Raw genomic sequence first — 14,392 nt, 5'->3', positions numbered from 1 at the left:
GGGGGGGGGGGGGGTCACGTCTCAGCAGTCAGCAGAGTTTGGACGAATTAAGCAACACAAACCACATTCCCCTTAGCCTACCAAACCAGCAGGGCCTCTGCTGCATTTACAGTTTTGTAGTGCAGTGGTTCGCAACCAGGGGGGTCCTTGGGGAGGGGGGGTATCCAGGGGGTCCCCAGCAAAATGTGTTAATATAGAGTCACAATAATTTTAACCCCTTTATCCATTTATATGTTGGCTATTCAACAATAGCAGATATACACGGTCATAAGTGTAGGTATCTCTGAGCTTGTGCATCTGCTATGTTTGAACATTTTGGGGAAAATATCGAAAATGTTTGGAAGGTTTTGAATTATTTTGAATTTCCTTTCGCATACATCTATTCTTCTGGGGGTCCCTCCCTGGCACAAAACCTTTTCAGATGGGGCTCTAGATGGGACCAAATACATATCAATTTTGGGGGTGCTTGACATGCAAAATGTTTGAGAACCACTGTTGTAGTGCACGGGAAAGTGAAATGGGTTTGCGGATGACTGAGCCAGTCTCCCAGTGCAGACGGCACTTCTGTTATCTCTTCTTGAAGTAGATATGAACAGCAGTCTAGCACCGTATCGCTAGAGAGCAGTGGTTGGAAAAGCACTCGCATGTTTTACTTAAATAAAAGTATATCAATACTGCAATGTAGAAATACTCTGCTACAAGTAAAAGTTCTGAATTCAGAATTTACTTGAGTAAAAGTACAGAAGTATTGCTATCAAAATGTACTAAAGTACCAAACGTAGAAAGTACTCATCATGCAGAATGTCCCATTTAAGTTTTCGATTGTGTAAAAATCTTTTGAAAATAGATAGATAGTAGATCTGCTATTTTCAAATGACCGAAATGTATATAGGGCTGAAGTGGGTAATGTATGTTTTGTATTAGTAATCAAAATCTACAAAGTAACTAGTAACTAAAGCTTTCAAGTAATTGTAGTGGAGTAAAAGTATAATATTTGCCTCTTGAGATGTAGTGGGGTAGCAGTAAAAGTGCTGAAAATTGGAAATACTCCAGTAAAGTAAAAAAAATACCTCAAAAGTGTACAGTACTTGATTAAATGTACTTAGTTACTTAACACCACTGATTGCTAGAGAGAAACAAGTCATTTGCTGCCCCGTGCTTTTAGCTTTCACAGCATTCAGCGAACGCCGTTATCTACAGCAACGTGCGGTAAGGTTCTCGTAATGTCAGATACAAAGCCATTACATATATCGTTCGCTGTCAGGGCAGAAACCTCTTATCTCCATATTTCAACCTTTTAATGTTTTTTTTTCGTGAAAGAATGCAGTACTTTGCCGTACAAGAGAGTCACATCGTTATCGCTAGTTTGGAAAATGTTTGAAACTAAAAGTTGTTAAGTCTCTCTTTGGGTTTCATAAATATTGAACCAATGACGAGCATTAACAAGAACGTTTGACTACATTGGATCCATTGGAACACGGGTTCCTTTTTCCCATGGCGTAAAGTAACTAAGTACATTTACTCAAGTACTGTACTTAAGTACAATGTTGAGGTACTTTTACTTTACTGGAGTATTTCCAATTGTCTATAGTATAGACAATTGGAAATACTCCAGTAAAGTAAAAGTATAGACTCTATACTTTTCCTGCTACTCCACTACACTACAAATGTTGTACTTTTACTCCACTACAGTTATTTGAAAACTTTAGTTACTAGTTACTTTGCATATATGAATGATTACATTATAAAATATACTTTAACCACTTTAGCCCTATTTTATACAAAGGCTATTTGAAAATGGCAGATCTACAAACTCACAACGCGTCGCATCGCGACGCGTTGTGAGCTTGTAGATCTGCTATTTTCAAACATTTTAGTACTTTTACTTTTGGTACTTTAAGTACATTTTTATACCAATATTTTTGTACTTTTTCCTCAAGTATATTTTCAATTGCAGACTTTTACTTGTAACAGAGTACTTCTACATTGCAGTGTTGATACTTTTACTTTAGTACAATATTTGAGTACTTTTTCCACCACTTCTTTTTTCCCCCATTTCCTGAAAAGTAAGACATTTATTTGGACGTAAACGGTTTCCACCCGACAGCATGCGATACATTATATAAAACACAGTACAAGGCTGCTGCGCTTGTGTTATCAGTGAAGACATTATTATTATTATCTACCTTTACAAGTACCGGTAGCAGCTTCCATTCCAGCTAGTTGAAAACACGACCATCTGGCATCGTTGATCTGTCTTTTAAACAGCTCAAGTGCATTGTTTGAGCTAAGGAGTGCATATACTCGTGAGGGAGCGCGAACCAAGCCGCTCCGACACAATGGTTTTCAGTCGCTCTCTGCACAAGGTTCCCAAGGAGCCTGCAGTGAAAGGGACCGGATTATATGAGAGAGAGAGAGGGTTTTGTCACATGTGAATGTGTTTATCCTCCTGTTGCCAGCTGCTGCTGTACAGCGAAACAGCCAATGAATAATAATAATAAAAAAACAAGGTTCTGGGATAAATGCAGATGACATGGAGTGAATTGATATGGACTGCGTGAACTTGTATTACTATGCTTGCGAGGGCCAAAATGTTGACGACAAGTACAGTAGAATGTGTGACATATTGACATTGTGAGGACTGTTTCCCTTGTCCTCAAGGGAAATGGTTGTATTGGTAAAAAATATATATACTGTATGTTGGGAGTTCAGTTTACAATTCTGAAAAGATTCAGGCTGGGGTTAGGTTTAGGACTAGACATTTAGAGGTTAGGTTTAGGACTAGACATTTAGAGGTTAGGTTTAGGACTAGACATTTAGAGGTTAGGTTTAGGACTAGACATTCAAAGGTTAGGTTTAGGGGGTTGGGGTTATAGTCAGGGGTGCACATAACTTTTTAGGTCTAGTACTCAGAAGAGCACCTGGAGATGTGACTTGGTGTGCACCAAATAAATGGTCCCGTGCCGTTTTGTCAACGGGGGGGGGGGGGGGGATATTCAGCACGGTGCCCACCGGACAGTTTTGTCAACGGGGGGGGTGCGGGCTGCGCGAGAAAAAAGGACGCTCTGCTTCCAAATTCCGCCGATTTTCGCGTTTTTTTTTTTTTTTAACGCCGTTTGGTGAAGCCCCCAAGGCTGGTGCCCTGTGCTACGCTGCTTTTATCCGCCAGATTGGGACGTTCACGGCAAATTTTGCACCATTACGGTGCGTTTATCAGCGGTGACGAGTGCCTCTAACAGCCGCTGCTGGCTGCGTGCACGCAGCGAGGCAATGCGAGGCGATGCGAGACACTCACACAATCACGTGCAGCATGCATCCTCTCCCCCTGCAATGGCTGTACATGGGGCCGACGCGTGCTTTAGCGTGATTGTGTGAGAGTGGCTTCAGGAAGTAAATTCCTAGTCTCGATCTCCAGGCTTTTATTTTTCAGTTTTGCTGAAAAATAAAAGCTTGGAAATTCCTGTCCCAGCTGTTGGTACGCAAAAGCGCCTCGCGTCGTCTGATGTGCCGCGCATCATTTATTTTGGGTGCGCATGCGCACCTGCGCACCAGTTATGTGCACCCCTGGTTATAGTTATATAAATACGCTATTGTATACTTGTTTGTGCGGCGATGTCACGCAACCGAAATATATCCGATCCTTTAGGATTTTAAGGATTCCAGTTCCAAGGGGCACGGTGGCGCAGTCGGTAGCGCTGTCGCCTCACAGCTAGAAGGTCCTGGGTTCGATTCCCGCAGGGGACGCTGGGGGCGTGTTCTCTCCTCCGCGTCATCAGTGCCCATACCCTACTGTAGGTGGGGTTGGCGAAAGGGCCTCTCTGTGTGGAGTTTGTATGTTCTCCCCGTGTCTCCTTGGGTAGTTAATACCCTCACAAAAACATGTAGTAATCCTGGTCACTATACTGCCTCCCCCTGGCCAGCCGGGGCGCGTGATGGAGGGGAAGGGAACTGGTTGGAATAACGTGTTCCTTCCACGCGCTACGTCCAACCAGGGAAACTCTCCCCTGTCAGGTGACAAGAAGGTCAGTTGGCTCTCATGCATTGAAGGAAGCATGAGCTCGGCCCTGGCCTCCCTAGGTTGGCAGAGGGAAGGTAGTGCCCAGGATTACATAGACAATTGGCACTGAGTGTTAAAAAAAATGGGGTTACAAAATCGTGGGATAAAAATGATAAAAGTAAGGATTCCAGTTCCTTAATTATTCCCTCTTAACGGTCCAATTCCTTAACGGTTCCTTTATGCTGAATTACGGGATGGGATTTCCTTGAACTAGTGAACTGCACATTAACCCATTAAAACCGGGATAGCATCCGTGTAATTTTAGACCAAAAGAAACTGATGTTTCGACTTTCGTCTTCCTCAGAGTTTGACTCTGAGGAAGACGAAAGTCGAAACGTCGAAAACAATAAAACACACGTGCAGACCAGTGCGAGTACTCCAGTATATTTTATTTGGGTATAGTCTTCTCTCCTGAAGTGCCCTGGTATTATTATTTTCTCTGATGCAAGTTGTCCCTGTTGAGCACCGACGAACCCTTCTACCCTCTTCTGGCTGAAGCGCGCTTCTCTTTACCTATATACTAATACAAATATGTGTGTGTGTAGGCACTGGAGGTCCTGCTACGCCACCCGGAGGACAACAGGAACCAGATCAGAGAGCTGTCTCAGACCCTGATGGACGGAGGGGTTCTGGACGAGTTGATCCAGCACAAACTGGACGCCTTCAACGCGCGCTGGGACGAGCTGTTTGGCAGGGTGAGTGCACACACGCACGCAAGCACGCACACACCCACACACACACACACACACACACGCACAGAACTAAGAAGACAAGTTATTTTATGCCTGGTTGCGCGTGGGTGTCGCTCTCCGATGATAGCCGATCTACAAGCTTGAGCTTGTAGATCAGCTATTTTCAGCACACAGCTTAAGTATAAATCAGGCATTACTATCCAGGCCTGCAAACATACATTTTAGTTGACAAAATCAACTGTAGATTTAGTCGACTAAAACTAGACTAAAAGTTAAACATTTCAGATGGCCAAAATATGACTAAAACTAAATGGAATTTTATTCAAAAGACTATGACTAAAACTACATAAACATCTGCTGTCAAAAGTAACACTGACACACAGACACAGACACACACAGACACACACACACACACACACACACACCCCCCCACACACACACACACACACACACACACACACACACACACCCCCACACACACACACACACACACACACACACACACACACACACACACTCCTCTTCTCTTCTCTTTTCTTCCTGTAATCATCTGCTCCAACAACGACAACAAAAGCTCTCAGTTGAACCCCTTTCTCAATGAGAGGGTGCACACACACACACACACACACACACACACACACACACACACACACACACACACACACACACACACACACACACACACACACACACACACACACGCGTGTACGTACGCAAAGACACATAACATGCAGTACAATACGCGCACGGTATGCACAGTCACTCACACAAACAGTGAGTGTCTGTCTTATATTGACGTCCATTATAAAATGTAAGCTAAATATGTATCTAAATGGACCCTTACAGGTGTGTAACTCTGAGGGCCCTATCTTGCACACTGCAATCCTTGAAATTGAAAAGTTTGAGAACCATTGCTCTAAGCTCAATGTGCGCTAAGCACAATAAAGAATCATTAAGCATTGTGACATTCACTAAAAGCGTCTACCAATGGGGTGGATTCCTCATTGACTGGGAAGGTGTTAAGATACCTCACAGAACAAAGAACCTTTTGACGCTTTCAAGGATGTTTTCTCAGCTCTCTGAATTCTGCAAGACATGAGTCTATAAAGCAAGCCATTATTTCCAAAACTGGCAGTGGTGGAAAGTAACCAAGTACCTTTACTCAAGTACTGTACTTAAGTACAATTTTGAGGTATTTTTTACTTTACTGGAGTATTTGCAATTTGTTTCAGTACCGTACTTTTACTTCTACTCCACTACATCCCAGAGGCAAATATTGTACTTTTACTCCACTACAATCATTAGAAAACTTTAGTTACTAGTTACTTTGTAGATTTTGATTATCAATACAAAACGTGCATTGACCACTTCAGCCCTATATACATTTCGGCCATTTGCGTGTAGATCGGCTATTTTCAAAAGATTTTTTATACATTTGAAAACGTGTGAAATGGGACATTCTGCATAATGAGTACTTTCTACTTTTGGTACTTTAAGTTCATTTTGATATCAATACTTTTGTACTTGAACTCAAGCACATTTTGAATTCCGGACTTCCGGACTTTTACTTGCACCAGAGTATGTCTACATTGCAGTATTGATACTTTTACTTAAGTAAAACAAATGCAGTACTTTTTCCACCACTGAAAACTGGTGGGTTAAACTGCACAACCAATAATTCGTAGCTATGATTCCCTGTTTTTATACAACATAAAAAAGTTTAGTCTTTTATTTCTAAAAGTCTAGCTGTGTGTCAAAATCAGTCATAGTCATGCCTGAAAAGGGTCAGACGTTGCTTACACTACAGTAGAAAGAAAACCTTCCACACATAGACAAGACAGATGGCAAATAAAAAAGTTGTGTTAAAGTTAATGAACATCCATAAAATGTTTATTTTGCTCAGCATTATCGCTGTGAGGGCAATGCATACATTTAAAAAAGTACCAAACTGTTCGCTAAGTACCTTTTTTATCTGCTGGAAGATAAGAATGCATGAGCCTGTCTCTATAAGCGTGTGTGTGTGTGTGTGTGTGTGTGTGTGTGTGTGTGTGTGTGTGTGTGTGTGTGTGTGTGTGTGTGTGTGTGTGTGTGTGTGTGTGTGTGTGTGTGTGTGTGTGTGTGTGTGTGTGTGTGTCTAAAAGAAATAATTGGGGGGGTTCAGGGATAACTTTACTCTGCAAGGTATTACTCTCAATAATGGCCTAGTTATTTTTAACGATCTGTTTTACTCGGCATGTGAGGTATATGTGTGTGTGAGTGTGTGTGTGGGTTCTGTTCTTTTAATCAATTAAGACCGGGAAGGCGGGAACGCATCTGTGTAACCACTTTAACCATTATTTTAAACTTTGGCTATTTTTGAAAAATCGTGACAATTTGTGCAAAATCTTTGAATATATATATATATATTTTTTTAAATAACTCAAATCTTTGCTTCTGGGGGTCCCCTGGAACAACATATTTTGAGATGGGGGTCCGCGGCCAAATACATATCATTTTGGGGGTCCTTGACATGGAAAAAGTTTGAGAACCACTGATTATGGCAAGATACGTTTTTTCAATAAACTGTTAGGATTTAGAAGACATTAATAGAATCCCCCAGAAGCAAAGATTTGAGTTAAAAAATGTTCTCTTTAAAAAATAATATATATATATATATATATATATTCAAAGATTTGCAAAATTGTTCACAATTTTTCAAAAATAGCAGATCTACAAGCTCATAGTGCGGCACTCGGTGCCGCGCTATGAGCTTGTAGTTTTTTTTTAAACCTAATTTGCTATAATATCAGTGTATCTCAAAAGTTTTCATGTCAAGGACCACCCGAAATGTATTTTTCTGCAGACCCCTCCCCCATCCCAAAATATTTTGTTCCAGGGACCCCCCAGAAGCAAAGATTTGAGTAGAAAATGTATATATATTTTCAAAGATTTGCCCACATTTTCACGATATAAAAAAATAAATAGCAGATCTACAAGCTTGTATATATGCTATTTTTGAATAGCCCAAAGAAATAAAAGAAAATGACACAGATGCGTTCCCGGATTGAATGGATTAATGTACTGTGGCTTGATCACAAGTAGCTTTGCAGTTTGACCGCTCCGACCTTGATGCCGTTGAAGTTGAACAAAGACGTTTTTTTTCTTTTTTTACTTTAGCGAACCGCCTCTGTTCCCAAAACAAACAAAAGGCAAGATGTTCTGATGTTCTTCTAGCTAGCAGGCGAGGTCTGATTTGATGGTGATGGTGATGGTGATGGGACCAGGCCCTCGATGGGGGGGGGGGTTATTTTTGTTGATGGTGAGCAGAGGCGTGTCTGTCTGTACCTGGAAGAGAAGAACTATTGAACTGAAAATGTTGGGTTCCGCTCGGAACTGGGCAGAAACCTCTTATCTCCATATTCTATCTTATTGTGTTTTTTTCGTAAATTAACGCCCTTCTCGATCGTAACTACAGCGTCACACAAAAAATGTTTTCTTCATTTGAATCCTGAAAAGTAACAGTTTGGGGCATATGAGGTTTCCACCCGCAACTATTGATTATTTAAATGAAAGTGCACAACGCTGCTATGAAAGTACACGAAGCTGCTATTTAAAATGTCATATCGTTGCTGTCGGATGGAAACCTCGTATGTATTTATGTACAAAACTGCTACTTTTCAGGATTCAAATTAAGAAATAGCCAAAATAGCCGATCAACAAACTAAAAACGTGTCGCGGCTTTTGAGCGTTTTGAGCTTGTAGATCGGCTATTTTGGCTACTTTTCGGTGACCCATTTAGGGGGAAAAAATACATACAAAATTAAAGCATGGAGATAAGAGGTTTCTGACAGCAGCAACGATATAGAAGTATTTTCTGTAAAATGGGAGGTCTGACTAGTAGTTTGTTATATGTGCAGTAGTATGAGTTTGAAGGATGGCTGCCAGAATGGGAGGAATGGGAGCTCATGGTTCTTGCCTGGACTTCCTCAGTGGAATATGTTGTAGCATTTCTCCCTGTGGTAAGAAGGAGAGGAGGCAGCACAACTCGTAGCCACGATGCAAAAAACATATTTATTAAAAATGTACAAGAAACCAACGTTTCGACTGGGTAGTCGATTGTAGGTAACTCTGAGGTTACTCTCTCAAGACAGATTCAGCTAACATAGCAGAATCTCTCGGCACCACTGCCCTAAACATGTAGCGTTGTTGTTAGTAGGAATGAACACAAGAAGCACCCGGGAGAAAGTGGACTAAGAAAGGGGAGGAGCTAAATCGAGTTCCTGTTTCTGCACAAAAAAAGGAGGTGGTGCCCCCCAGAGTCAAAAAGAAAGGGAAAAAAATATTAGTTTTGCTTTCTTTTAACCGAATGGGTTCTCAGATTGCCCTGAGGTAGACTATCCCATTGTTTCTCAAAGTGGGGTCCGGGGAACCCTAGCCCTGGTCCAGAGCGTTAGTGAGTTCTCTCTAACGCCCTGCCAGGCGCTCGGCTCTGCTCATAGACAAGGAATTCCACTGACCACTGCCCTGCGAGGGCTCCAACTGTAGTGAAAATAAACAAAACCACTTAGTTACTCACCGAAACAAAGAATGTTTTGTGTTGTTGGTCTATTCTCGGAGGTGGGAAGCCTCTCAGCACCCCACCTTCTCTGTAAAATACACGTTTTGGGTAGAAAATAAAATATGTCCGCCAGACGGAAATTATTCTATTTACTCCACTGCGCCCTCTACAGATCTGGTCAATGGTAATTTGTATTGACTCACTAACATTAGAGAGAACACACTAACGCTCTGGACCAGGGCTAGGGGACCCCCAGGGGTCCTTGGGGGGGTTCCAGGGGGTCCCCAGAAAAAGTAGTTAATATAGCATCACAATCATTTTAACCACTTTATCCATTTATATGTTGTCTATTCAAAAATAGCAGATCTACAAGCTCACAGTGCGTCACTTAGTTCCACGCTGTGAGATTGTACATCTGCTATTTTTTTTTTATTATTTAACTTTATCTTCTCTTCTGGGGGTCCCTAGCACAAAACTTTTCCAGGTGGAGTCCGCAGTCAATTATATATGAATTTGGGGGTCCTTGACATGAAAATGTTTGAGAACCACTGTTTTTTTTTTTTTTTTTTTTTTTTTCTAATTTTTTATCCCGCAATTTTTGTAACCCATTTTTTTCACCCGGTGCCAATTTCCTAAGTGATCCTGGGCGCTACACCCGCCCTACACCAGCACTACACCAGTCCCCCACAGTAGGGAGGCCAGGGCCGAGCTCATGCTTCCTTCAGGCATGAGAGCCAACTGACCTTCTTGTCACCTGACAGGAGGGAGTTTCCCTGATTGGACGTAGCGCGTGGAAGGAACACGTTATTCCAACCAGTTCCCTTCCCCTCCATCAGGCGCCCCGGCTGTCATGGGGGAGGCGGTATAGCGACCAGGATTACTACATGTTTTTGTGAGGGTATTAACTACCCTAGGAGACACGGGGAGAACATGCAAACTCCACACAGAGTAGGCCCTTTTGCCAACCCCACCTAGGGTATGGGCGCTGATGACGCGGAGGAGAAGACACGCCCCCAGCGCCCACAGCGTCCCCCGGCGGGAATCGAACCCAGGACCTTCTAGCTGTGAGGCGACAGCGCTACCGACTGCGCCACCGTGCCTCTAAAACCACTGGTTTAAACAACATTTAGGAAGCAAGCCCAAATAAGCAACTATACTTTAGAAACAAGCCCAAAAAAAACTGCAACTATATAATATGCGGACATGGCAACACTGATCTCACACCCACAAAAAAGAAAACATGGCCACATCATCCTGAGTAGCATTATATTTAGATGTATTGCCAGTTAGCAGAGCCAACCGAAGTTATGAAGAATTACTGTGAAGTGTCTGTTGTCATGCGGAACCCTTTCATTTGCTCATCATTCTGCAGAAAATGTGTTCTGACGAACTAATGATGCAATCATGCATCATTACGCACGCTGTTTATTTTAAGACAAAAGCTGTTGGGCTAAACTAAATGTTTATGTTACTCCTTCATGTTCAGTAGTGTCGTTTTTGTTGCACAAAATCCACCCTCTTCATAGATATAGAGCTTCGGCCTACGAATTGCAAGGTTCCCGGTTCAATCCCCTGCACTTCTTGGCTTGTGTCGAAGTGTCCCTGAGCAAGACACTGAACCCTTGACTGCTCCTGATGTGCACGTTGGTGCCTTGCATGGTTGCCTCCGCCATGAGTGTGTGAATGGGTGGAAGTAATGCACATTGTAAGGCACTTTGGATTATATGGCACTATAGAAATGTTACAGAAAGACATGTTTACCATGCAGACCTTAGATTTGTGTACGCCGGCTTTGTGCAACGTTTCTCGAGGGTTTCTTGTCTGTGTTAAGAACTGTGAGAATTGGACCTCTTAAAGGGATAGTTCATCTTTTTTTCTATCGATTACTCACCCCACGGAGACTTGAATTAACTCATTCAGTGCCAATGACGTCTCCGACGTCATGAAAAAAATAAAAAATAAAATTATTTTATTTTTTTATTATTATTATTTTATTTTTGTTTGAAAAAAAAGTTCAGAACCCAAGATATGATGATTTGAAGATTTGCTGCTCCATTCACTTCTTGTTTAACTTCTTACTGAAAAAGGCTGTATCTTGGCTCCTAAGCACTTTTTTTTTACAATGTATTTTTGGCCTTGGCACAGGGGTGATATAGCCAGAAATATTTTTGGCACTGAATGAGTTTTAATTGATTTTTTGTTTTGTTTTTGTCTTATTCCTAAGCCAATAATTTGATGACCAGCGGACCTGTCTGCAGCGGTTCCGGTGGGAGACACAAAGTGTCTCCCAGCGGAACCGCTCAAATGATTGGCTCTTGTTCCCCATGCATGGGGACATGAATTCAAGTCCCCATGCATGGGGTGACTTTTTTCGATACGAAAAAAATAATTTGGGGGTGAACTATCCCTTTAACCCATTCAATCCGGGAAGGCATCTGTGTCATGGGTCAAAGTATAGCAATCCTTTTATCCACTTTAACCATTATTTTATACTTTGACTATTCAAAAATAGCAGATCTACAAGCTCCTAGCGCGTCACTTCGTGCCGCGCTAGCAGCTTGTAGATCTGCAATTTTTTGAAACATTTTGTTTAAATCTTTAAATATAAAGTGAACATTTTTAACTCAGATCTTTGCTTCTGACGGCCCATGGAACAAAAATATTTTGAGATGGGGGTCCGCGGTCAAATATATATATACTTTTGGGGGTCCTTGACATGAGAAGTTTGAGCACCGCTGATATACAGTAGCAAAGTACGTTTTGCAGAAAACAGCAGATATACAAGCTCATAGCGCGGCACCGAGTGCCGCGCTATGAGCTTGTAGATCTGCAATTTTTTTTTCTTCCTCAGGTCTCAATTGGTTCAGAAAGAGGGTCACTCTCAGTGGTAAAAAGTGGTTCACTTGTGTTGACAATTGGTTGGGCATATATGGCTCATTCACCAAAACGTGTGCAGACCCGGGGCCCGAGAATTCAATTCATTCTTATTTCAATGAAGCACCGACTGGCTCTTTATCGAGAGTGACCAGCCGACCGTGACAGGACAAGGTTTCACAGCCACGGCCCTGGAACGGAGCGAGGCACACATTTTTTTTTAGAATTTACCTCCTAAATTAAATTCCTGCTTCTAAAAGGTTTTCCCCTGCTGCCTCGCCGTCGTCCCGTCCCTCACATGAAAACATGTTTTAATCTCTTTAACCCATGAAGACCTGAGGCCAGTGGTGGAGAAAGTACTGAAATGATTTACCTGAGTAAAAGTATCAATACCGCAATGTAGAAGTACTCCGTTACAAGTAAAAGTCCGGAATTCAAAATTTACTTGAGTAAAAGTACAAAAGTATTGGTATCAAAATGTACTTAAAGTGCTAAAAGTAAAAGTACTATAATATTTGAAAATAGCAGATCTACAAGCTCAACGCGTCTCGATGCGACGCGTTGTGAGCTTCTAGATCGGCTATTTTCAAATAGCCTGGGTATAAAATAGGGCTAAAGTGGTTAATGTATGTTTTGTAATGTAATACTTTACATCTGCAAAGTAACTAGTAACTAAAGTTTTCAAATAATTGTAGTGGAGTAAAAGCACAATATTTGCCTTTGAGATGTAGTGCAGTAAAGTAAATGTATAGACAATTGGAAATACTCCAGTAAAGTAAAAGTACCTCAAAAGTATACTTAAGGGCAAGTAAATGTACTTAGTAACTTTACACCACTGGCCGTTTTTACAATTCCTTTTTTACGTTTTTGTCTCCGCCAGGCCAAAGGCATGGCCGAGACTATGTTTTGCACCCCTTCCGTCCGTCCGTCCGTCCGTCCGTCCGTCTTCATCCTTCGTCCTTCTCCTATAACTGCACCTATCTGTGTAAAACTCTGTATGCAAACCTTTGCCCTGCATTCATCACATCTGCCTTTTATTGCGCCACCAGCAGGCCGACTTATGTAAAACACATTTTTGATATTACTCCTTCGGATTTTGTCCAAACATCACGCAAATCCATAGCCTACACATTAAATCTCTATTCACCTGTTTCCTAGGCTTTCCACTTCCTGTGTGTTTTCCACTTCCTGTCGATTTGATCCAATGAAATCCAATGAAACTGGTCAGATGACTAATGATATCCAATGAAATCCGACAGGAAGTGGAAAACACACAGCCTAGGAAACAGGTGAATAGTCAAGTGATCAAGATAGATCCGTCCGATTTTTCATATTCCATCCTGAACATTGCTGGCCCACAATAACCTACCTGAGCACTTTTTCTAGTTTATATATATATGTTTATTTGACAGAGAATGCCTTCTAAATCTGTAGTTCTAAAACCTTTTTAGTGCAAAGGACCCCCAAGTTGATATATATTTGGCCACGGACCCCCCCCCCCCCCCCCCCCCATCTGATCAGATCTGTGTAAAAAAATTACTCAAAGTGGGGTCCGGGGATCCCCAGGGGTCCTTGGGGTGTCCCCAGCAAGAGTAGTTCAACATCACAATCATTTTAACCACGTTATCCATTTATGTGTTGGGTATTCAAAATTAGATCTACAAGCTCACAGTGCATCACTTTTGCAAGTTTTTCTTTCCTTTTTTTTGTACATACATCTCACTTCTGGGGGTCCCTGACTCCCTGGCACAAAACCTTTTTCAGATGGGGGTCCGCGGCCAAACAAGTTTGAGAACTACAGTATTACTGACTTACTGTATGTGGTTAAACACCATTTCCAGTAACTACAGTTGACGGCTGGCACGTCGAGCATTTTATATTTGCTGTGCCCACCCAGGCGTTACCAACTCACAGCAATTAAGCTAATGTCCATGATCCTGTGGCTCTCGCTTACAATTTGAATAGTGCGGTACGTGTGTGCGCATGCGTACGTGCACGTGCCATGACTGACGAGTGAAAGGGTGTTTAACGAGCGCATTGCATTCGTGAGAGGTCCCGTTTGGCGAGGGAAATGGACTAGTTTTCTATGGGTAAGGTCAATCAGTGTGTTCGTTTTTAATGGCCTATTTAATCTCACTCCACAGTTTGAGGATGTGCCAAAAAGAAATACATTTTGTCTCTTGTCGGGTTGGAAACCTCATTATGTCCGAAACTTTGTTTACTTTTCAGGAT

The 14,392-nt window shown here is 42.0% G+C and overlaps 1 protein-coding gene across 1 annotated transcript in view; it reads left to right on the top strand.

The window, feature by feature from the left end:
• The window catches only part of dmd (dystrophin), a 500,806-nt gene that overhangs the window by 340,888 nt on the left and 145,526 nt on the right, over nucleotides 1-14,392 (top strand). The window contains exon 33 of the mRNA XM_080421894.1: nucleotides 4,603-4,752. Within this exon, the coding sequence (XP_080278020.1) occupies nucleotides 4,603-4,752 (150 nt within the window). The remainder of the gene's footprint in view (nucleotides 1-4,602; nucleotides 4,753-14,392) is intronic.

The sequence above is a fragment of the Gymnoscopelus braueri genome (genome assembly GCF_963280865.1).
Source record: "Gymnoscopelus braueri genome assembly, chromosome: 24".
Classification (NCBI taxonomy): Eukaryota; Metazoa; Chordata; class Actinopteri; order Myctophiformes; family Myctophidae; genus Gymnoscopelus; species Gymnoscopelus braueri.
The sequence above is the reverse complement of the archived record's forward strand: the minus strand, read 5'-3'. Positions and strand labels throughout refer to the sequence as shown.